Source organism: Miniopterus schreibersii (genome assembly GCF_964146895.1).
Source record: "Miniopterus schreibersii genome assembly, chromosome: 5".
NCBI lineage: Eukaryota > Metazoa > Chordata > Mammalia > Chiroptera > Miniopteridae > Miniopterus > Miniopterus schreibersii.
The window spans coordinates 66,556,605-66,580,760 of record NC_138106.1 but is presented as its reverse complement, the minus strand read 5'-3'; the positions used below and the strand labels follow the sequence as shown (position 1 = coordinate 66,580,760).

General features: G+C 34.8%; 1 protein-coding gene across 1 annotated transcript in view; it reads left to right on the top strand.

Annotated features, from left to right (window-relative positions):
- Positions 1–24,156, top strand: part of EPHA6 (EPH receptor A6) — a gene marked incomplete at its 5' end in the record, with an annotated part of 762,908 nt that overhangs the window by 345,676 nt on the left and 393,076 nt on the right. Inside the window, one exon of the mRNA XM_081138997.1 lies at positions 558–893. Within this exon, the coding sequence (XP_080995123.1) occupies positions 558–893 (336 nt within the window). The remainder of the gene's footprint in view (positions 1–557; positions 894–24,156) is intronic.

Here is a 24,156-nt window from a genome sequence, read left to right as displayed (position 1 = left end):
TTTCACCCTAAATTTATGGTCATTTATTTTCAACCTGTGAGAAACAGATACTTAGAGATTGTCAAAGGTAATAAATGGTCATTTTATCTACACACCAAGCATAGTATGAAGACTGAATACGTGAACATATATGTATTGTTATAACATATATATGTGTATTATTTCTTCTTCAAATTTTAAAAATGGTGAAGTAAGTATTAAGATATAATTAAAATCATAACATAATTTATAATAATGTTTGGTTATTATATATTTTCAGTCACCAAATATTTAAACAGTATAATTATCATGTCTTTTGGAGATCTGCAGCTTTTGATATTAAATATTGAAATTCATATACCAAAAAATTAGATTATAGACTATCTTCACCCCTAAAGACTGCTTTCTTACTAGACTTATTTAAATGTTATTAATCATACGTTCTTTATGTTCCCATCCAAAGAAAGAGCTTGGACTATTATGAAAGACCAACAAGTGTTTATTGATGAAGTGTTCAAGTTAGCCCTGTAATTCATGGTCCTATACATATATATTTGTTTTTAATTGCTTTTCTCTAGGGCCCCCTTCAGCTCCTAGGAATGTGGTTTTTAACATCAATGAAACGGCCCTTATTTTGGAATGGAGTCCACCAAGTGACACAGGAGGGAGAAAAGACCTCACATACAGTGTAATCTGTAAGAAATGTGGCCTAGACACCAGCCAGTGTGAGGACTGTGGTGGAGGACTCCGCTTCGTCCCAAGACACACTGGCCTGATCAACAATTCCGTGATAGTTCTTGACTTTGTGTCTCACGTGAACTACACCTTTGAAATAGAAGCCATGAACGGAGTATCTGAGCTGAGTTTTTCTCCCAAGCCATTCACAGCTATTACAGTGACCACAGATCAAGACGGTAAGTTCCACCCCGTTCTCTCAAAAAGGACCCATAATTCCCTTTTGATGCATAATATCCTTGGTGGATCGATATTCACTAAGGTGCAATCCTATATTCTGTGCACTACAGAGGTGATATTCTGGTTGTTGTTTCTTATTGTTTCCTAAGGTTCAGAAAGATATTTTTGTTATTACTTTTTAGTAGTATGCTGAATTAGATACAATGCTTCTCTCTGTTGTCTAAGCATTTATGTTTCTTTATATAATTCTACATAATCCAATATATCTTAATGAGTAAGTTCATACTACTTACTAATGAATGTTAGACATAAATGAAACGTTGTTAAATGAATTGAAATTGTTGCCCCACTACACTGCTGTCCCTTTTCCATATCAAACAAAGCAAATTGTAAGAATTCTTTAATTATAATTCATACCTATATTGTGAAAATATTTTTAGCCAACATACTTAATCATGATCCTCTGTGAAAAGAAATAGCAAAAAAATCCAGGAATATGTCCAAATGCTATTGTTTAGGTGCAGTTTGTAAAAAGTAGTTAAACTGTCTTTTTTTAAAAATCCAATTGCTTTCAGTTAAGTGTTCCTTTTATAATGCTATAGATTTTTACTGCAATGTAGTTAGGCACAAATACACCTATGATTTTTTTATAAGCATATATTCTCTTTAATTCTTCCCTAATGACTTATTGCAGAGCACAATACAGGAAAAGCTTCAGAGCTTTTAAAAACTCCCTTTGAGAAGCATTCATAAATCATGTGGATACACAAATGATTGTCTTATGGAAGAAAGTGTTGTATATGAACACACACATATATATATAACATATTTATAAGGATAAAACTATTTTTATACACTGCATTTGTTTGCTGGGTCTGCTATAACAAATGCCACAGACTAGGTGACTTGAACACAGAAATTTATTTTCTCACAATTCTGGAGGCTAGAAGTCCAAGATCAAGGTATCATCAGGGTTGAATTTATTCCGAAGCCTCTCTCCTTGGCTTGTAGATAGCTGTTTCCTCTGTTTTTTCCCATGGTCTTTGCTCTGTGTGTGTCTGTATCCTAATCTCTTCTTCTTATAAGGTTATTGTCATATTGGATAAGACCCCACCCATATGACTTCATTTTACCTTCATGACCTCTTTAAAGACCCTGTCCCCAAATACAGTCATATTCTGAGATGCTAAGGTTAGGACTTCAGCATATAAATTTTGGGAGGATGCAGTTCATTCAACCCCTAACAGACACTTAGAGCAGCATATGATGATATTTTTAAATAAAAATATATCGAAAGTGTCGGAACACAACTAAGCAATAGAAAGGAACAAACTAGTGATACAAGCTCTTGGATTAACTTTGAGGGCACTGTGGTGAGTGTAAAAGTCAATCTCAAAAGTCGTCATAGTGCATGATTCACTTGTATAACATTCTCGAAATAACACAATTAAAGGTAAGGAGAACTGATTAGTGGTGGCCAGGGTCTAGGGATTAGGGGTAGAGAGATGGGTTGTGAATAGGTAGCAGGAGGGAGCCTTGTGGTAGTGATATAGTAATATAGTTGACTCTTAATTGCAGTGGCAGTTACCTGCAGATACAGGAGCCCTGGGGATTTTACCAAGGTCAGTTTCCTGGGTTAGATGTTGTACTAAAGTTACGCAGGTAGTTGACATTGGGAAAGATTGGGTAAAGGATGTATGGCACCTCCCTCACTATACTTTTTTGGCAAATTTCTGTGAATCTATAATTATTGGAAAAGAAAAAGTTAAAAACATTGCTAAACCTGTAAACTGTGCAGGAAGAAAACTTTAATATTCTACTAAAGCATGTTTGAAATGGTTGTGACTATTTTATTCAAAATATTATACATAAGTTCACTTTGCAGATATCTTCAGACATGCATCTGCCCTAGCCTGTGTGGCTCAGTTGGTTGGGCGTCATCCCGGGCACTGAGGGTCTGCCTGTTCGATTCCCCGTCAGAGCACGTTCCCAGGTTGCGGGCACGCTCCCTGGTAGGGAGTGTGCAGGAGGCAGGCGATCAGTGTGCTGCTCTCAAATCTGTTTCTCTCTCCCTTCCTCTCTCTCTCAAAATCAACAAAAAATCTTAAAAAAAAGAAAAGAAGAAATGTACCTAATAAATAAAGCAAAGACTAATAGTATTACACAATCACCATTTTTGTATTTACTATGCAATCCCCCCTTTATTTAACAAATAGCTCTACATCATAATATTTGCTTTAAGTTTGTTCAGAATGGAATTCTTAATTTTTCTTTTTTTTCTTCTTCCCCATCAATGAAATCTTGTCAAATATACTTTAAGGATAGAACAGATTAAGGCCTTCTGTTTCTCTTTGCTTTAGCAGATTATTTCTAAGGCTTTTTTGCTGCTCCCTAATCAAAAAATACATCCCAGTATAACCATTCTTAACTACAGGGTATAAATAATTGTGTTAGAGTAAAAACAATACATCTCTTTAAATAAAATACATATTAATATGCTTCATAATTTCATGCATACATACAGCAGCCTTTCATTCTAGGATTAGAAGAAAGATTATTTCATCTACTTTTTTAGTTAGCAGAAGGATGAAATATAAATTGTTTCTCACTTTAAAAATTTAGGAAATTCATTAAAAGTGTATTGGTGTAAGTGTAAAAGGGTACTGGAATAAGATGTAGTATCCATATATTGAGACTATACATTTTGGAAGGATGATATTATTAAGCAGTCTTCCCTAATAAGTGTATCTTTGTTGAAGAATGTTAAGAAACAATTATTGCTAATTTAATTTAACTTTTTTCAGATACAGTTAGTAATAAAAAAATTAACATGTATTTAAATTTTATTTGGAAAATATGTAAAGGTCCTAAACTGAACTCAAATATTACCACATATATACTTAAAATATTATGACCTGCCTTATGTACATGAGTGACTATCTCCATGTCATAATTTTTAGACACACCAAGAAGCCCCTCTCTCCTTGTGCCTAAAGTTCTGATATTAGAGAATCACATCTTTAAAAGTACAGATACTTCAGGCAAGGGTGGCATTATGAAGTAATTCACCTGTGGATGTATCATTTACTCTTTTTATATCAAAAGGGGTCAGATTCTAGTGTTGGGTAAAAAGAATAACTTATAGAAACTGGAGTGTCCAAGAACCAAACTTCAGCTGCCATCATTGTAGCCAATATTTAAAAAGATAGTACTTTTACTGCTGCAGGGCAAGGGAGGAATTTCTGACCATTTCACCTGGTAGTCTTGGAAATTCTCTTTGAAGTGCCTGAGAGGCACTTTTCCAAAGCTATCTGATAACACATTGCAATTTGATTGGACTGGAGGGACTACAGTAAATGATTTGTTTCATTATGTGTAGGTTACATATTATTGTTTTTATACTAAAACATAAAAGCAATATGTGCTATTCACAAACCTTTAATTTATTCAACATATGAACAATGGCGAGTGAGCCCTTATAAACCTTACCCGCTGGTGGGGAGGTAGATAATACACAGTAACTTGACAACTGTGTAATTAGTGCTGTGGTTAAGTCCCACAAAGTAGAGCAGCTCAGGATGCTCTAACAGCGTGTATCCCCCAGGTCTGCAGGCTAAGGGCTGCTCTTCCTGAGGAAACAGCGTTTAAATGAAGCTCTGTTCTGAGAGATGACTAGAATGTGACTAGGCAAAATGATGCTGGGAGGAGGGAGAGAATTCTGAGTAGAAGGACCCAAGAAAAGGTTGAGCAGCTGAGGGATGAGGCACTGATGACTAATATATCAAGAGCACCTACGTAGCTGGTCTTTTTCAGAGGTACAGAAGGATTTGAGGAAGAAACTGGAGATGTAACCTAAACTTCGGAGAAATGAGTGGGTGTCTTCAAATTAGCCAAGACAAGTTAGAGAATCAGCATCTATCAGAAAATTCTGTTATATTAGGGCTACAAGTAGGGAAAAGAAAATCAGCAGAATAATACTGTTCATGAGGTGACACTTGTATGAATAAGGAAATAAAATATTAGAGACCAAAAGGCGTAGACAGTTGTATTAATTATGCTTTCACTGCTTCACATATGCACAGTGTGGAGCATGAGGATAAAGAGGGAGTTTGTACTGAATTGCCTTTTCTTTTATGTAATCTTTTCTCATATTTAAGAAGTATTAGGACAACTACATTAAACAACCTTCACTTAATTGTTTGCTCTCTGTTTACAGTTAAACAAATGTAAAAAAAATTTTCCCCCCCAAATCACTTACAACCACTTAGCTGTAGTTATGGGAAACATTCCTTGATTATTCTGATTCTAGTTGGATAAATAAGATTAGAGATTTAAGACTATGACTCTCATAATTAGAAATCTTTGCAATAAACCTTAATTAACTGACTTCTATAACCCCAAGAGCTATATTTGTAACCTATTTTCATAGTTTATTTAAATAATCTTTAAAGGTGTTTCATTTAGAGAGCAAAACAAGAAAGCAACTCATAGAAAATATTTGGTTTTAATCTTCAGTTCATGATGGGAAAACTAAGGTGTGTACTTCAGTAAAAGCAATTGCCCTGGTCAGAGGCAGTACAGAAAAATGTTAATCATGGAGAATCAACCTGAAACAAATTGTGTTTGTAGATATTCTGACATGTGCAAAAACCTTTAGAAACCATGTTCAAAGTGAAAGACTTTCTAAATTACAAACCAGTTCTGCTGATATTTGCTAAAGGGTCTTTAAAGCAATTATTGTCAGAAGCAAGTTGTCCAGTTCATTGGCTTCTTAAAATATATGTTCAGTGCTCTTACCTGTGCCATTGGGTGACTGTTCTGTATAGGCCTTGCCTTGGGCTCATCTGTTGATTACACATTTCATATACTTGCTCATGAATTAATTGAACTGACATTGAAAATAGATTTAAATCAACAAAGTTATTCATATATTTACAAATTTGAGATGTGTATGTAATTTACAGTTCACTACCTTTAGGAAATATAGTCTATTTCAATTGCCAACATTTTGTACATTGCTGGAGTAGGTAATTAGGGACACTCTAAACATTCATTCATCTTTATATCTGTACTTTAATGTATTTCATGTCTGAATCTCTCTCACAGTTCTCACTGTGTTTTCAAAATTTTTGACAGCAATTATTCTGTTTTCTAAAATCTGTACGTCTACTCAGAGTAAACAAAAAAAATAGTATAAAAGTTTTGAAATGCTTACCAAAGTACACTGAATACAAGCCAGTGGCATAATAAGTTGAAAAAGGCAACAACCATAATTTAAAGTAACAGATATGCTGTACTATTTGTATTTTTCATAGCTCTTAAACATAAGAAAATTACATATTTTAAAATTACTGGCACCTTACATTGAAGGGTAAAATTTTCCTGTCTCCTCGGGTAAAGTGTTTCTCTTCTGAAAGGTACACTGAATGTTTCATTTATGGAAGATAATTGAAATGTCAATCTAGTTAATCATAACTAAATAACTCTATGGTCCATCCCAATATTAAATTGTAATAGAGTCTGCATGATAGTAAGCTTTGTTTTTACTCCTGAGAAACATTAAATTACTTCCAAGTCGGGTATGGTTTGTGGCATGCATCTATTGAAGAAATGAATGACATAGAAGAGTTCCCTAGACCTTAGCAGTTAATTCCCTTAGGTTTCAGTGTCTCAGCTCTTGGTCAAGTACAGAAATTAAACTGCTCCCAGTCAGCTATGTCCACATGTTTCTCCCTCCCTGCACTGTAATCATATTTTGTAATAGTTTGCTTTCTTAATCAATATGTAAGCTTCTTGTAAAAAGAATGATGTATTATTTGACTAAGAATATCCTCAGCCTACATTGTCTGTAACTTGATATATCTCTGTTGATTGCATTAACAGAAATTGGAGATGGTTTAAGTTAATTTTTATTCATTCATTCATTCATTCGTTCAAAAATATTTATTGAATATTTACTATCTGGAATTTTTCTATGTGCTAGGGTTATAGCAATAAAGAAGAAACAAATAAATGGTTAACAGTGTCCCTGCCTTCATGGACATTATATTTTAATGTTGAATAATGATATATCTCATGAAGAAGAATTAAGCAAAAAAATAAATACATAAACAAGACTTGGAAGTAATGGGGAGATGGGCATTTTTACATAGGAAAACCAAAAACACCTCTCTTGATAATATAATAATTGAGCAGATCATAAATGAAAGAGAAAACTCTGTGAATGTATAAAAGAAGACTACTCCAGGCAGTGGGAATAAAAAGAGAAGAGCCTTAAATTTAACAAGGAATTTTTGTCTAGAAAGTAACGGGAAAATATTATTGCATATGTATTCTTTAGCATGTATTAAGTTTCATGCTCACTAAATCCTCTGATACTATACTTACAGAATTTGCAACAAAGGTTTTAATCAACACTAAGCCATTCTTTAATAGCAATCATATCTTTTTTTGTTGATCATACATTGTTAGAGAGAAATTTGTTTAATCCTAAACTTGATTTTAAACAGTTGGCCTTTTGTCATCAGCTGTTTCTCTGAGGAATTCTCATTTGCACATTTTGCAGGAAAGGTGACTATTTTCTTTAGTATAAAACAATATGATTTTATTGTTCTTTTGATGGCTCTACTTCAAAATCAACAATTTTAATAAAAAATAGTAATAGAGATGACTTATTAGATATGTTAAATCCTGTAAAAATAAATCTGGTTAGCAGTGAAAATAAGTATAAATGATCATATTTTGTATGATCCATATCACAGAATGTAAGACTCTACTTCATAGTTAGACAAATGTCTAGCAAATTGTTTGCCTATTTTCATTGTTGTTCTTTGTTTTGAAAATGGAAGCCACTTTAATTTTGTTAACTAAATTCTTCCTACAAAACAATTTGACTGATTGGGATAACTGACTCATATGTGGTTACTATTAAATACTAGGGTTTTAAAAAATATTCTCTAAAAGCCTCTTTTACTTTAAATTAAATACTAGTAAGAGTTGAAATCACAATGTGTAAGAATAAAACTAAAAGATTTTCAATGTTGACAGCTTATTCTGATCATTATTAAAATGTGAAATGTCTTCAAACTGAAAAAACTGTAATTTATATAGATTGAAACTAATTGCTGACCTTTTAATTGGACAGATTCCATTTCGCATCTTTAGATTAAGTAGCTCTTTTTTCCTTCCATGTATTCCTCAGCACTTTTCTGTTTGGTTTGGATTCTTAAACAGTGAGTTCCAGCTACATAATTTGTGATGCCCAGTGAACAATGAAACTGCAGAAACCTTTGTTCAAAAAGCAGGAAAAAAGGGCCATGAAAGGTACTAAAATCTAAAGCTTTTTCCTTCCACAATTTCTCTCTCAAGTTGTCATTATGCTTTTTAATTGCCATTTAACATCCTTCTAAGTGAAGAAAAACTAAATTTCAAATTATTAGCATAAACTTTACCATCCATCTTTATATTGTTTAATGCTACTTTTAAATGTAAATATACGAGCATTTAATTCATACTTGGAGTCATGGAAATCACACAATTAGTTTTCTGTAGTCCCACCTCCACCCCATTCCCAGCCCCCAAGGGTGTCTCAAGAAAACCAGAGCAGGTAAGTGTAAGCCAGACCCGGAGGGTGGAAAGAGGAAGAAAGGGTGCCCTGCAGGCACTGAGCCAGCCAGAAAGCACTCTCTCTGCACTGGGATGCTTATAGGAAGGATGGAGATATCCCAGGGCTCCAGGGCCTTCCAAACCCGCAGTGGAAGGGAGGACTCCAAGGGTCTTTAAACCTCCTAACCAGGAACTATTGGCTACTTGCATGTGGTGGGCAAGAAGCTTGTCCTCCTAAATGTGGCCTCTGCAGAACAGAAATAGCAAACACACACACACACACACACACGCACACACACACACACACCCACACACACCTCTACACTCCTCAGGGCTTACCTAGCTCCTCCCTGTGCACATGTTCAGAGCCCCACTGGAGACAAGAGACAGCCCAGGAATGTAATCCTCGGTCCTCAGAGGTCAGCCCAGTCACCTTCCGCAGGTGGAGGGTGGCAGCCATCAAGGAGTGGAGCAGGGATTGCAAGACTGTTTGGTGGAGAGCAGGAAAGCTCCCAGGAAGACACACCCCAGGAATGTGGGGAGGCTGCCAGAGGCTGGACCTTGCTTAGATCTGTGGCTTTAAGCTCCTAGTGTATGCTTCACTGTCCCATCAGACTTCACTTACAAAACATGAGCTTAAAGATAAAATTATTACAAATTTCAAGATGGCAGTAGGTGAGCATTTAACCCTAAGCAAGGTCAGGGAGGTGTGTAATTGCCAAGTCACACACTCATCAAGCCAGTTATGAAGACATTTTATGAAATAGTAATGTCATTGTTTTTCCCATTTATTTCTATGTCTTAGTCAGCAAATAGATATAATCTGTGACCAAGATGTGCCAAGTACTGTGCTGTATGCCACGTATTGAAAATAAAATGCATGGTTGAGTGAGACGTGGTGCTTACTGTGGAGCAGCCAACAGTCATGCATTCTGTAAGACTTAGAAGTGAGAGCTTGCCTAATTAAACAAGACTAAATTAAATATGATATAATTCAATATTCACATTCAAGAACTGAGTGCCTGGTATGTTACTTACTACACAAGTCCTTGAAATACATATAAAGTAATAAATGATTAAATAGTGATATGATAGGCAGTGAGTGTTGATATTTAATTTATCTAGTTTTATGAAAGAGACCCTAGTTGTCTGACCACACACTTATTCTGTTAAGCAGTGAGCAAAGTTTTTAGTAATTAAAGACTAAAAACAAAAAAGTGAACTGTAGTTCCCTAATTTGCCTAATACTAGCTTAATTATTTTGATATCCCAATAGATCTTTGGGTAGATTTCATAGCTATTGATACCTTTGTGTTCTGCTAAATATTGTTGTACTGAGTCACTTTCAATGTAATTATTTGACTTTTCCTCAAATTATGGCATGACTCATTAAATAATTTGTGTCCATTCTTTTAAATTGTGGTCCATATTACATATCTCTTAAGTAATCTTTCATAAACATGTAAAGAATTTATCAAGGATGATAAATATATCTATATGAGTCAAAATGTACTTTTCATTCCCTTTCATTTTGTCTTTAAAAACTTATTTTACTCTTCTGCTGAATCACTAAATGTCTTAAGATATGTGCTACATTTTATTTTAAAGGCTTGTGCGAATGGATGAATGGATTCCCTCTCTTTCTGACATCCTATTTCAATGCTGCTTTATATAAATAGTGGATAGTTGGCTGTTTTCTGTCTATGAATTTAATTATATTTGCATAAGTTTATTTGCAAGTTATGTCCTATCTCATAATTTGCCATTTTAAAGTTTTTTATTGCTTTTCATAAAGATAAATGTGTTGGTCAATTGTAGATATGACTTGCACATTCAGATTTCTAGAAATAGGGAATAGGTTCCTATAAATGTTTAATGTGCTGCATATTTTTGAGTATTTAAAATGTTCAACTGCTGTTTTAATTTATTTTTGAAAACGTGAGATACTATAAGCAGAACAATTAAACACTATTTGAAATTCTACTTAATTTATACTTAAATTTAAACTATAACTGACATGCAAAATTATTTCCTAAAAAAAAATTATTTTCAACCATCTGAATGTTATTAACTGAACTGCTGCCAACTTGTGTTAGTTTTACACTTATAATGTGTTAATTTTCAGATGCCTTAAAGGATCTCAAAAGAATATAAACTTTAGCTATGAGACATTAGGCAGGATGCACATATAAATGTTATAAATAACATGAAATGAATAAATATATTTTTATGTTATAAATAAATGTTATTTTTATCCCAATTCAAAGGTATATGTGAAAGATTTCCCATCCTCTTGCACCTTTTTAAATGACCTTTTTAGGATGGCCTTTCATGTATTTCACCTACAATACTCCTATTGCCTGTGGAAATGTTAGCCTATTTAAGAAGAAAATGGAAAAATTAAATTGTAGTTTAGGAAATGGAAGGTCACCGTTCTTTGAATCATCACTCTTAATGGATGGATAGACCATCAGTAGAACATTCCAGTTACATTATTCTTATTTATTTCATTTCCAATTTGTAAGTTTTATCAGCCACAACCCAACTTCTTCAACTGTTCACCAATTTTATATTTCTAGTAGTCTGAAGAAGTTTTATGCATTCATGGTCATAAATCTTAAAAGAGCCATAGGAGTGACATACCAGATTAAGGTTCTTCTCAAGAAGTACCCCTTGAATACATTTCAGGGTAATCTGAGAGCCTCTCAGTTCTCTTAAATGGCTGCAATGGCAATAGTGGGCTCCAGAGAAGACTCCTCTTTAAAAGGAGAATGAGAGTCATTGAATCAAGAAAGTTTTTCAAAATCTGAATGCTTCCACCATCCCTTCTGGTACAGTAATGATGCCTCCAAGGAGCATTCCTGCAAGAACAAAAGAAAAAAAAACTACCCTATTGTGCAGTTACTGGTGATGAAAAAACATTTTTAAATTCACTTTTACATCTCAAACTCTTAACTTTTGCAACTCAGATCCTCAAAATAAGGAAGTGTTTGTTTTGTAAAAAAGATTAATTTTTATAAATAATTTTTGTAGAATCCACTTAATGAAATACCATGTTAAAATATTACACAATGCTTGAAGCTTCTTTTTTTAAATTTATCTTTATTGTTGGAAGTTTACAGATATACCCTTTTTTCCCCCCATCGATCCCCTCCACCCCGCATCCACCCCCCCCCCAGGCCTTCACCACACTATTATCTGTGCCCATGGGTTATGCATATATGCATAGAAGTTCTTTGATTAATCTCCCCACCCACTCCCCCACCCCCACCTTCTCCCTGAGATTCCTCAGTCTGTTCTATGCTTCTGTGTCTCTGGATCTGTTTTGTTCCTCAGTCTATTTTGTTTATTAGATTCCACATATGAGTGAGATCATATAAAACTGAATCAGGCAGAATCAGAAAACCTGAATAGACTAATAACAACTGATGAAATCGAAGCAACGATTAAAAAAAGTCCCAGCAAACAAAAGCCCTAGTCCTGAAGGCTTCACAGGGGAGCTTTCTAATTCTTTAAGTTGTAGGATTAGATAGTTTATTAAAAATTTTTCTTGCTTTTTGAGGTAGGCCTGTAGTGCTATGAACTTCCCTCTCAGGACTGCTTTCACTGTGTCCCATAGATTTTGGGTTGTTGTGTGTTCATTTTCATTTGTTTCCAGGAAGTTTTTGAGTTCTTTCTTGATCTTATTGGTAACCCATTCATTGTTTAATAACATGCTATTTAGCCTCCATGTGTTTGAATGTTTTTGAGTGTTCACTGTAGTTGATTTCTAATTTCATGCCCTTGTGTTCTGAGATGCTTGATATGATTTCAATCTTCTTGAACTTGTAGAGACTTGTTTTGTGTCCTAACATATGGTCTGTCTTTGAATGACCCATGTGCACTTGAAAGGAATGTATATTCTGCCGCTTTGGGGTGAAATGTTCTGTAATTATCAATTAAATCCATCTGATCTAGCATGCCATTTAGAGTCACTGTTTCTGTGTTGAATTTTTGTCTGGAAGATCTATCCAGTGAAGTTAGTGGGGTGTTAAAGTCCACGACTATGACCTTATTGCTGTTGATCTCTCCCTTAAAGTCCTTAAGGTTATTATTATTGATAGGTCCTTATTTATTGCCATTTTAATTCTTTATGCCTATATTTTTCTCTCACTATTTCTTCTTATTATTATACCAGTCCCTTTAACATTTCCTGCAATGCTGGTTTGATGGTGATAAATTCCTTTAGCCTTTTTTTGTCTGGGGAGGCCTTTATTTCACCATCTATTTTGAATGATAACCGTGCTGGATAGAGTAGTCTTGGTTTCAGATCCTTGTTCTGCATTACCTTGAATACTTCATGCCATTCCCTTCTGGCCTGTGGAGTTTTTGTGAGAAGTCAGCTGACAGCCTTAGGTAACAGCTTGTAGGTAACAGCTTGCTTTTCTCTTGCTGTCTTTAAGATTCTCTCTTTGTCTTGAATTTTTGGCATTTTAATTATGTTGTGTCTGGGTGTGGCCCTCTTTGGGTTCTTCTTGCTTGGGGCTCTTTTCTGCCTCCTGAACTTGTCTGGCTTTTTCCTTGACCAGGTTAAGAAGTTTTCTGCCATTATTTTTTCAAACAAATTCTCTATTCCTTGCTTATTCCTTCCTATGATGTGAATATTGTTACATTTCATGTTGTCCCACAGCTCCCTCAAACTGTCCTCCTGTTTTTTAATTGTTTTTCCTTTTTAGATTTCTGACTGAGTGATTATTTCTGCCCTGTTTTCTGATTCACTGATCTGATCCTCAGCTTTCTCTAATCTGCTGTTTATTCCTTCCAATGTATTCTTTATTTCTGCTATGTCATTCCTCATTTCTGACTCATCATTTTTCATACTTTCTATATCTTTTCTCATGCTGTTGACCATCCTTACAGTCAGTATTCTGAACTTTGTATCTAATAGATTACTTATCTCCATTTCATTTAGCTCTTTTTCTGGAAACTTCTCTTGTTCTTTCATTCCCGGCTTGTTTTATTATCTCCCCATTTTGACTTCCTATTAGGGTCATCTTTATGTATTAGGTGGATCTGCTAGGACTCTCAGTCTTTTTGGAGGATCTCTGGTGCAGGCCAATGTCAGACGCTGTTTGTGACTGGCCTTGTGTACCCCGTTTGGATCTATCAACAACCCAGGCTTGTGGTTCCCTCTGATGGGCTGGCTTGTTTCCTCTGCTGGGAATGGGTGCCTTTGGACAGGACCAAGATGTACACCAAAGTCTGCTTTTCCAAGGCCCCGGTCCAGAAGCAGATCAGGCAAAGTCTCAAAGCTCCCAGAGGTCTACTTCTGCCTGCAAGCTGATTGATCTTAGTCTCTTAATGAGCCTCAGGCTGTAGACCACAGCAAGGTTTAAACTCCACAGGATGAGGCAAGAGGTTTTCCAGTGGGTGGGGCAATTGCTTCCCCCCAGCAAAAGTTGCCTGGCTGACAAAGGTCTGCCTGAGAAAGGTGTCCTCTGCAGTATGAAAGAATGACTCCGCACAAGAATACTGTTGGCCACCCTCTGAGCTCTGTCTCCAGAGCCTGAAACCCCAGATTTTTCTCATTCCGCTCTAGTCCACTCTGCCCTCTCTCTGCCGGAGCCCGAGGCGAGTAGCTGCACACTAAACTTTGTACATTGGCCCTTGAAGAGGGTGCCTGCCTTTCCAGCCGTCTTTCCCTGGCAGACAGAAACCCAGCTGCTTTTCAGAGCCAGATGTCACGTGGGCACCTTTCTCAGTTCTGGTGCTCTTGGCTGGGAAGCCCAGGCTGGGTTGTAGGCCCCAGAGTCCTCAGTGGAACCCCCCACAGCTAGGCTATCCCTCCGGACCTTCAGCTGCTGCCTGTGGGAGCCCAGCCAGCCCTCTTGTGCCTCTGCACTTCCTACCAGTCTCTATGCAGTCTCCACATTTCTTCCTTGGCTATGAGGGTGCTGTCCAGCACTTCTCTAGTTGCAGTTGATTATTCAGGATGGTTTTTCTCTGTTTAGTTGCAATTCCAATTTGGTCCTAGGAGAGTGTCAGTGTAGCTTCCACTCAAACCGTCACCATCTTGGAATCCTCCCTAAGCTTTTTTAATATGATTAAACCGAACTGAAACCAGCCATACTAAAAGCATATAAAACAGTTCAATATATTCAAATAATTGGCACTTTAAATGTAGCATACTTTAAACTTATTTATGTCAAATTTAAACAAAATATAATGGGAAAAAGGCTTAAAGATCTTTCTTGCCAGATAGTATTTGCTTAAATTTTGGTTTAATAAAACTACTTATAAGAATAGTCTTTAGTAAATATCATGCACAAAATTTACTGATACTTGAAAAGTAAATGTTAGATATAGCTAACCTATGGGAAAATAATTAATTTCCCTTTTAGAAATAAAAAATAAATTGTTACTATAACATTTCTTTTTATTCTAATCTTCTCAATATAAAAGAACCCATAATGGTCGATGAAATACAGATAGTAACCAAATTGCGTTAGTTTTTTGATAGACTCTTTTATGATACCTCCTTGATATATCCTCTTCATTCATGAAGAATTAAAGTTTTAATGGCGTTTCAAGGCAGAAATCCTCATTCTTGTACTATGATCTAGAACTAAATTATCTTTCAATTGCCCTCTACAAGTGTTCCATCTTTTTCCATTTCTCTAATTAATTCCAGTTTCATTCTCTACTTCCATAAATCCTGCCCCAACCCCCTGGTGGCTCACAGCCAGAGAAGGGAATGAAGTCACATACCTGTGGTTTTTAATCTTATTCTAGCTTGTGAAGGTGTCAGAAGCCCCATAGGCAGAGTATGGGAAGAATCACCGTTTACTTGACAAAAATTTGGCCAATAAGGACTTGATTCTGTAGGAAAACAGTAATTTAGAGTCAAAGGAGGCTATAATTATTGTTGCCTATTTATTAGATAGCTAAGAAGAATAAATATGCTTAGGGTTTAAAACAACCAAACCAATAGATTCTGCACTGCCTAAAGTTAACTTGAAAACATGGCAAACAGATGGTATCACTATACTGTATTTTGCATAAAAAGCCCTTTATTTTCAAATTCTCACTTTTTAAGAACTAATTGCTTTTCTTATGATTTCATTTCTTCACTCAAATTTTGCTTAATTTTCTGTGTAAAAGTTTTCTTAGACAGTGTGGCAGGAGGTTTCCATAATACTTTCCAACAATTCAGTGCATTTTGTATGTCATCTGTTTTTGTATATTTAAAATGTCATCTGTTGCTAGGATAATGAAGGTGTTACATAAATGCAAATGTAGTGCTGCTCCATTTGGATACGACATTTAAAAATGGATTCTCATCCAAGAATATCCCCTTAAAACATAAAAAGTATATTAAATCAAAATCAACTAATGAATATTTAACTCACATTTCAGGAATTTGTTTTTCCAAGGTAAAGATAAAAATAGTTTCTGATCAAAGGAATAGAAGAAATAGCCTTCAAAAAAGTTCTTAATAGGCCAAGAGATTTAATATAGGATAAAAATACATCTAAAATCCATGGGGAAAGTATACATCATTGAATAAAATTTGTTGAGAAAAAATCATTATTTAAAATATTTCAAGTTATCCTTAACTAAGAAAATACCTTAAAACAAATTCCAAGTGATTAAACAGATAGATGTTAAAGGTAAAATTTTAATTAGAAGTAAATATAAATACATAACTAAATAGTGAATGGAGAAACATAAAAAAATAAATTGCAAAGCAAAATACAGCTGAGTTTAATAGAGATTTCATACATCAAAGTTATTCTAAGTAAGATGAAAATAAGTGGTAAGTTATATGGTAATATGTATCTAGTACACTAAAATCATCACTCTCTTTGAGTTCACTACTATATATTAATATCTGAGAAAGGTAGGACATCGAGAAAAACTATATGTGTGTATAAACATGCATTATTTATAATAAGGAAATGTGTAAATGTCCTAAATGACCTAAAAATAAATAGCAAGTAATATGTATTATGTCTGTAAGACAAACTGTTAAGCTTAATGAATGAAATTAATGCTACCAATATTGTAAGTGCCGTAGGATTGGAAACTCTTTATACATAATCACCCAATTATATAAACAATTGTTGTGTACATATAGTCATAAGAAAACGAATAGCAGAAATTTCAAATGTTGACACATTTATGTGTGGTGGATTATGGTGGATTATTTCTCTAAAGTGACTCGCAGGTCCTTCATGATCTGGCCCCCATTATCATTTTATAGCTTTTTTTCTCCGTCACCGTGCTTACCATGTTCTGCATTTCAATTGTATGTTAGTTGTTTTTTCTATTGGATTTTTTCCCCCTAAATTTATTTGGTTAATAAAATTATATAGGTTTCAGGTAGACAATTCTATAGTATGTATATTGTGTTGTATGTTTACTACCCCAAGTCAAGTCTTGTTCCATCTATTGGATTTTTGATAAATGTTTATATCCCAAGGCCAAATATCCAAACATAGCACCTTTCACATAAAATTTATGCATTAAATATTTACTAGATAAATGTGTGAATTAAGTGTGTGGCTATACATACATATATACATATCCCCTCCACACACACACACTCACACACACTCACACACACACACATGCATATGCGAACATCTGCCAAACTCAAAGTGAACCTTTTAAAAAGCTTTAAAGCCATGATACTTTTGTCTCTTAGTAGTAAAGTGCTCACTTAGAACAGCAACAGTGAGCACTCTATTTATAGACCCATCCTCCTGTAATAGACCTGCAGAAGGCATAGTGTTCAGTTGTATAAACCTTAGCAGGAATGCCCTGAAAATGTACAGGAGAGATTATTGCCTATTTAGTTTTATGGATCTCTAGGGCCCAAATTTCATATCCTGCGTACGTAATTTAGTCTGCTATTTACCATCTGCGTGGCCATGAATTTATAGCTTATAATGCCATTCTTTTTTTTTTTTTTCTCTTGAAATATCCAGTAGTTTAGTCATATGTACAGACAGAAAACAGCTGGTCCAAATCTGATCAACTCTGAGTTCTGGTCCCTAAACTGCTGCTATCCAGCTATGTAAATTCAGGCAAATTATTTAATCTTTCTGCTGGACTGCAAGTTCTTCATTTGCAAAATGAGTAGATTACACTGGATAACATGATGAGCATTCTAATATTCAGTAATTGCATTAATATGAACATTCTATGCACACAGTCTTTTCATATTTAAAACAGTTTTTTTAGAATTCCAAAGACTTCCTCTAATAAAAATAAGAAAATAACAGTTTAGAGATATGAGATAGTCTTTTGACACCTCCATTACCAATGTCACCCCAATAAATTCAATGAAAAAGACATCTCCCCCTAAAATTTATTGTAACTTTCCATGCATACAGAAACTACTTTAGGCCATACATAGTAATATTTTGAGGTATTTTTGAAAGTTTGCCTTGGTGACCTCAAGTTGTGCAGTTGTTTTCAGAGGGTAAAGCAGAAGAATCTCAGTAATATTTCCTCCCATATTGAAGTCCATATCTTTTTATTTTCAGAAAGAAAAAAATTAAAAATGTATTACATTAAAAATCTAATGATATAAAATAGAAAAAATTTTCATTGAGCAAAACAATAAGAATGTCTTTTTTTCACACTCAGCTCTCTGTCGCTTTCAAACTTACTTCTTTTTTTTTTTTTTTGGTTTATCACTTGTTTTGATTCTATGTTTATTTCCCAAGGTTGTACCTAAGTCACTTTCTTCAAAGTGATTTGGGTTCGTTATTTATTCCATCACTTAATTTCATTTTGTAATGAATTCCAAATATAATTTGGTCTTTCAACAATAGCATTTAAACTCTATGAGATCTGGACTTTTTCACTATATTTTATTGGTTGGTTCACTTTATCTACACAGCCTTGAACAGTATTAGGTATAAAGTAGCTGCTCAGTAAATAATTATTTAATACATGAATGAACAAGCATTTATTAAGACATAATGTGTGATCAGTACTATGTTTCACCAGAGTACAGGTAAGAAAAGAAGCAGCTAGCATGGCTTGCTCAAAGGCTTTACTTACTCTAATTGGGGCGACAAAGTTAGGCTTTAAAGTGACTAGCAAAGAATAAAAGGAAGCATATTTCTAAGCTAAGTGCTTATAACTGAGCTGGAATCCTTCCTGGAGGAGCTTGACCCTAAAGGAAGAAGAGCATTTGGATTGGCCAGACAAGCAGTGTTGAGCCCTGAGATTATGAAGCCATTCAGCAGGAACAAATGTTCACAATCTGTGTCTGGCGGGGTTGTAGAAAAGCCTAATTCTTCATGTATGTATCTGAAGAAATCTTCACCGAATCAAGATTTACTCCAGTCAGTCTTTGGTAAGAAATTTACAGAATCATACTCATTGAGTTTAGGAAATAATTTTGCATGCAATAGTATGGACTAGGTCTTAGTAAGAATATTACAGTCTGCTTCCTCAAATAGGAGCAATACTGGATACAGAGATTTGAATATCAAAGAAGAAATTTGCCAGAGAGAGAAGCCTACTATTGGAGGGGGATTTCTTTTAAGGAAGCAGGCTTAGCGAAAATAAATTCCATCTGGTAGCACATTTACATGACACTGTTACAAGATGCATAGTTTTGATAGTGATTTATAAACAGCCATTAGAGTGGCGCACTGGCCTTCCCACAGCAACAGCTCTGAGCACTAAGCACTTTTTGGTCAAGCCTCTAGGATTCAACTGCAGGGTGTTCAGTTTTTAAAACGGTTTTTCATCGATCTGAGCTGTTGAGTTCTTAACTGTAGCTTATTTTCACTTTGATTTTGAAATCCATAAATGCCAGTCACAGCATTTAGGAACTAAAATCATTGGCACAGGAATTTAAATGAAGAGCGATAAATCAAGGCTGCCCATGGCTACTGCCCCAGCCAGATGCAAACACCACGACCACCGTTTTTAATAGCCTTTGCGTGCCTAATTTCAAATTAAGCGTGACAAATTAAGCAGGAAGTTAATTACTATCTGGAAACAAATAGTCTGTTGTTGACTGGAAAGGGCATCACAAAGCTGTGTTTTACCTTAACAGAATACCCTGAGGAAATATTAGAAAATAAAGAGGTACAAATAATGATTAGTTCAGGTGTAAAAAAAATAAAATAAAGGAGGGGGGAGTGGTATTATGATTCTGGTTAGATGAGTCCAGGTACATGGAAGGGGTCTTTCTCTGAGCATAGCTTTACTAGCCTAAAACCAGGCAGCGAATCCCCAGATGCCGCAGAATCTTGGTACCTACGTGGGGGTGCAGGAGGGGCAGGCTGGGGTACGTTTACCTCTACCCCTGCTGCCCGCAAATTAGAATGTCTGCCCACACCTCACATAGCTCAAAGGAACTTTAAGTGAATGTGACCTTAAAAGCTTAAAGATGCTATAAATCACACAATTGTTAACTAGTCTTCCCTTTATTTTTCTGTACCTGCTCTTCATGGCCCTTGTTGTCTTTAGACATTTATTGGACAGCAGCTTCTTTAAGTGACTTCCTGCTTGACAATGATTTTTCATAGTGTTTGAGGACATGCTTCAAGAACGAATATGTTTTTTGGAGTTTAAGTGGATTTTAGTATGATATAATTCAAAGTTCCTTTAACGTGATAGTTACAAATTGCTTACTGTGCCAGACACTGTTCCTAGCACTTATATTAAATCATAAAATAAATCAACCCAATAAGGCATTATTATAAATGTTTCCCAGAGGAGGAAACTGACACACACAGAGACTAAGCAAAATGTCAGTATCGCCAGTGACGACAGGACGAACCAGAATTTGTGCAAGGCAGTCTGGCACCATTAGGACATACCGCCTTTTGGAACCTGGGCCTGGAGAGAGCAGCAGTAGTTCTAAAACTCTAGTTATTTAGTCCCAAATTATTCACACCGGTCTTTTTGCTTCCCTACCTATGTATTGAAAATTGAGAACATACCCTTATTGGAAGATAAAGATTAAACACAAAGATTAAGATACCTCTTTTAGTAGTAATATGGTGAGCCACCAGACTAAATTTATAGACTCTGGGGTGGCGTTTGAGCTATCCTTGAAGTTCACGAGCTTTGCCAGCCTCTCACCACAATATCTTGCCTAAATAGAAGACTGTAAATCAAAGGACAGTTTTGAAACTCAAAATTATCCTCTCCCCTTAAAAAGTAAATGTCCATATGTCTTTCAAGATACTTGATCTTATTCTTGAAATAAGTATTTTTGCTATTTGTTAATACCAATTTGACATATTTTATAAAGTTCAGAGAAAGAAGCAAAATTAAAAGATGTGTTTTATAAAGAAATGGTTCAAATTTAAAATGCATATATTCTCTGATATACATTTACACATATGTGTATTTTGTCAATTCCAAAAGGAACATATTTAATAAAACTCCACCCACTCCACCTAGCCATGCTTGCTAGTCTTTTGGATGCTGCCCTGAGACCCAGGCACATTCCTGCCTTATGGCCTCTCCTTTTTGTTACTTCCTTCAGATCTTTGTTGAACTAGCACTTTGTCACAAAAAACTTCCATGGCCACTTTATTTAAAACTCTAATTTTTCATGTCCACCACTCCTAACTAGCGCCATTCTCTGCCTTCCTTTTGTTATAACACTTATCACCATTTCCCATTTTACTCAAAAGTTTTCTGTCTCCCACCAACTTTAATGTGAATTCCATGTAAGCAAAAGCTTCTCTCATGTTTATTTGCTGTATTTCCAACACCTAGAAAAGAACCTGGCTCATACGAGGCACCCAGGACATGTTTACTGAGTGGATGGATGGCTTGAAAGTTATCATTTCATGATAATTTATTAACCACTTTCTAACTGGTCTACATATATCGATAAATTAGAATTGATATAAAATTCGATAGCAAAACTAATATTTACGGTTCAGCTATCTCTTTTATTTTGACATTTTAACTCTAATCAATTATTAAAATACTCTGCATAATCAGCATTTTGTTTTTAAAGCCAATTTTAACTGCTGAGCAGAATCAATTTATATTTAATCATGACCATACCTCCACTGTGAGCATGGCTTATAGGTTTGTTTCTGGGGAAATATAAAACATGTCAAAATTATTTTAAAGAACAAATGTTTAAAGGTGTTGTCACAGCCAATCTAAAGGATTTCTACTTTGTAAGTAGAAATAAGTCCAATTCATTACTGTATTCTCAAGGTCTAGTACAGTGCCTAGCAACTAGGGGATATTAGTAAATATTTATTGAATAAAGGAATACATGATTAAATAAAGGAATGCACTTTTAAGTTAAACTGTCATAATACTTTACTAAATGTCTTCTACTTAAAGGGGATATGTATACCAAGGCAAATAAGGTTTGTAAAGCACACATTCAGAGTACAACTACACTTCTTTATTTTTAATAACTAAAACATATAAAGATATAAAACAATTGTATACTTAGGAAGTAATTTCAATAAGGAAGTTGACTAAAGTTATTTATTAATATGTTTATAAAAGATATAGAACAAAAATATCTTTAAGTTACAGAATTTTTGCATGATTACATCAAAGTTGTTTTCCATTTTTTGGTTATAAAGTTATAACTTTTGGTATAATTGTGACACACAAAGTTAAAAGAAGGAAAATATAAGATGGCGTGTGTGTTGCTAGAGCGAGAATATAATCTGGTAGACAGACGTAAGACTGAAGGTCTAGAAATCCTGCTTCTCATTATGATTCTGGACACAAATTTGAGTAAGATGCAATATCATTGTAGTTTTCTGTACCAAAAGTTTTCCATGACATATAAACAGGACAGTTTTCAATATTCCAAATTAAAAATCTACATACATAGATTCCAGATCCAGTCACATATCCCCCTATAATCTAACATTTTTTCTGTAAAGGGCCAGATAGTAAATATTTTCAGCTGTATGGGCCATATACTCTCTGTCAGACTACTCGGCTCTGTCCTTGTAACAGGAAAGCAGCCCTAGATAACACATAAATGAAAGATCATGGCTGTGTGCTAATAAAACTTTATTTATAAAAACTGGTATTAGAGTGGATTCTACCCATGTGCCATAGCTATCAACCCCTGCCCTAAATGATAAAGTTTTATGTTCTTAGATAAAGTAATTAGATGCTTTTGCTTAATATACCTATAACTTAAAATCTAAAAAAAGGAAAAGGAAAGATTCCCCAAAGGACTAGGACAGTTTTTCATGTAGAAATAAACATTTTGAAGTAGGTAGCTGGTAGTTTTATTTAAGAAAAAATTTAAAGGGGCATAAAGAAGGGTATTTAAGGCTTTCATCTTTATAAAATAGTATGAGACATTGATAATATGAACTAGTGCAAAAATGAAAACATGATCAGTTTTTATGGAAATGCATACACATAGTTAAAATAATGTGAATTATTGGAGAATATTATGCTAAGTAAAGGAAGCCAGTCAGAGAACAACAAGTATCACATGGTCTCACTCACATATGGAATCTAATGAACAAAATAAACTAATGAACAAAATAGATCCAGAGACATAGAATCATGGAACAGTTTACTGAATTTCAGAGGGAAGGCAAGAGTGGAGGGGGGGGAGATTAATCAAAGAACTTATATGAATAAATGCATAACCCATGGATGTAGACAATAGTGTGGTGAAGGCCTGGAGGGGGGAAGGAGGTGGGTTCTGGATAGAGGGGATCGGGGGGAGGGGGGACATCTGTAATACTTTCAACAGTAAAGATAAAATTTTTTAAAGAAAAATAAATGAAAGGGGAAAAAAAACAAATTTTAGTATTACCCAAAAATATCCTCTCAACTAGCATAGGAAATGATCGCATTTTAAATTTCTTCAGTTCCTCCAATTTCAGGATTCATTTGAAGATGAGCAAAATAAAACTAAAAATAATTTAATGGAGATAAGTAAAATGCTAAAATTTTGTGTTAACAGGAATCACTTCAACGTGAGTATTATTTACAGAAGTTCCATGTTTTTTTAAAAATAAAACTGGGCTTTTGTGGAGATTTCACTATCACTAACAAATGCAACTTATTCCAGCTGTTTAGCTTCAGTTTATTTCTCGCTTTAAAACTTCTAAAATCAGTACAAGAGCTACTGGCAAAAGCCTGGGTCAACTGCTACAATATGAGAGGACTATAACATTGAACTGATTCAAGCCATCAAGATAGAAAGACTGGCCTTTATCCATATAACATTTTTCTTAACCTTGTCTTGATGAACTAACTACACAAACCCTTAGAAAACTAGTCAGAATGAACTTAAAATGTCATACAAATATAATACAAAGAAGAGGAAGGATTACAATTTTGATATTTGGTATTTTTTTTTTAAGTAGGCCTGTACATAAGTCTTTCACCAGAGATTTCCATGAGATGATTTACATATGAAGTCACTCATGGAAAGGTCAGTTTATACTTCACCCTCTGTTAGAAATAAGTAGGAATGAGTAGGTGTTGTCATGAAATAGACCCAGAGGCAGAATGGAGGGATCTGTAGCTCGTGTATTAAAACTACAGCAGTTTGCTATTTTAATGCTGAAAGATGAGTTTACTCAGCTTGTTGTGAAAATTAGATCTCTACATTTTTGTTGTCCTATCTGTTCGCTTACTCAAGTGGTGGATATGAGTTTCTGTGCCTGTGAACATCCC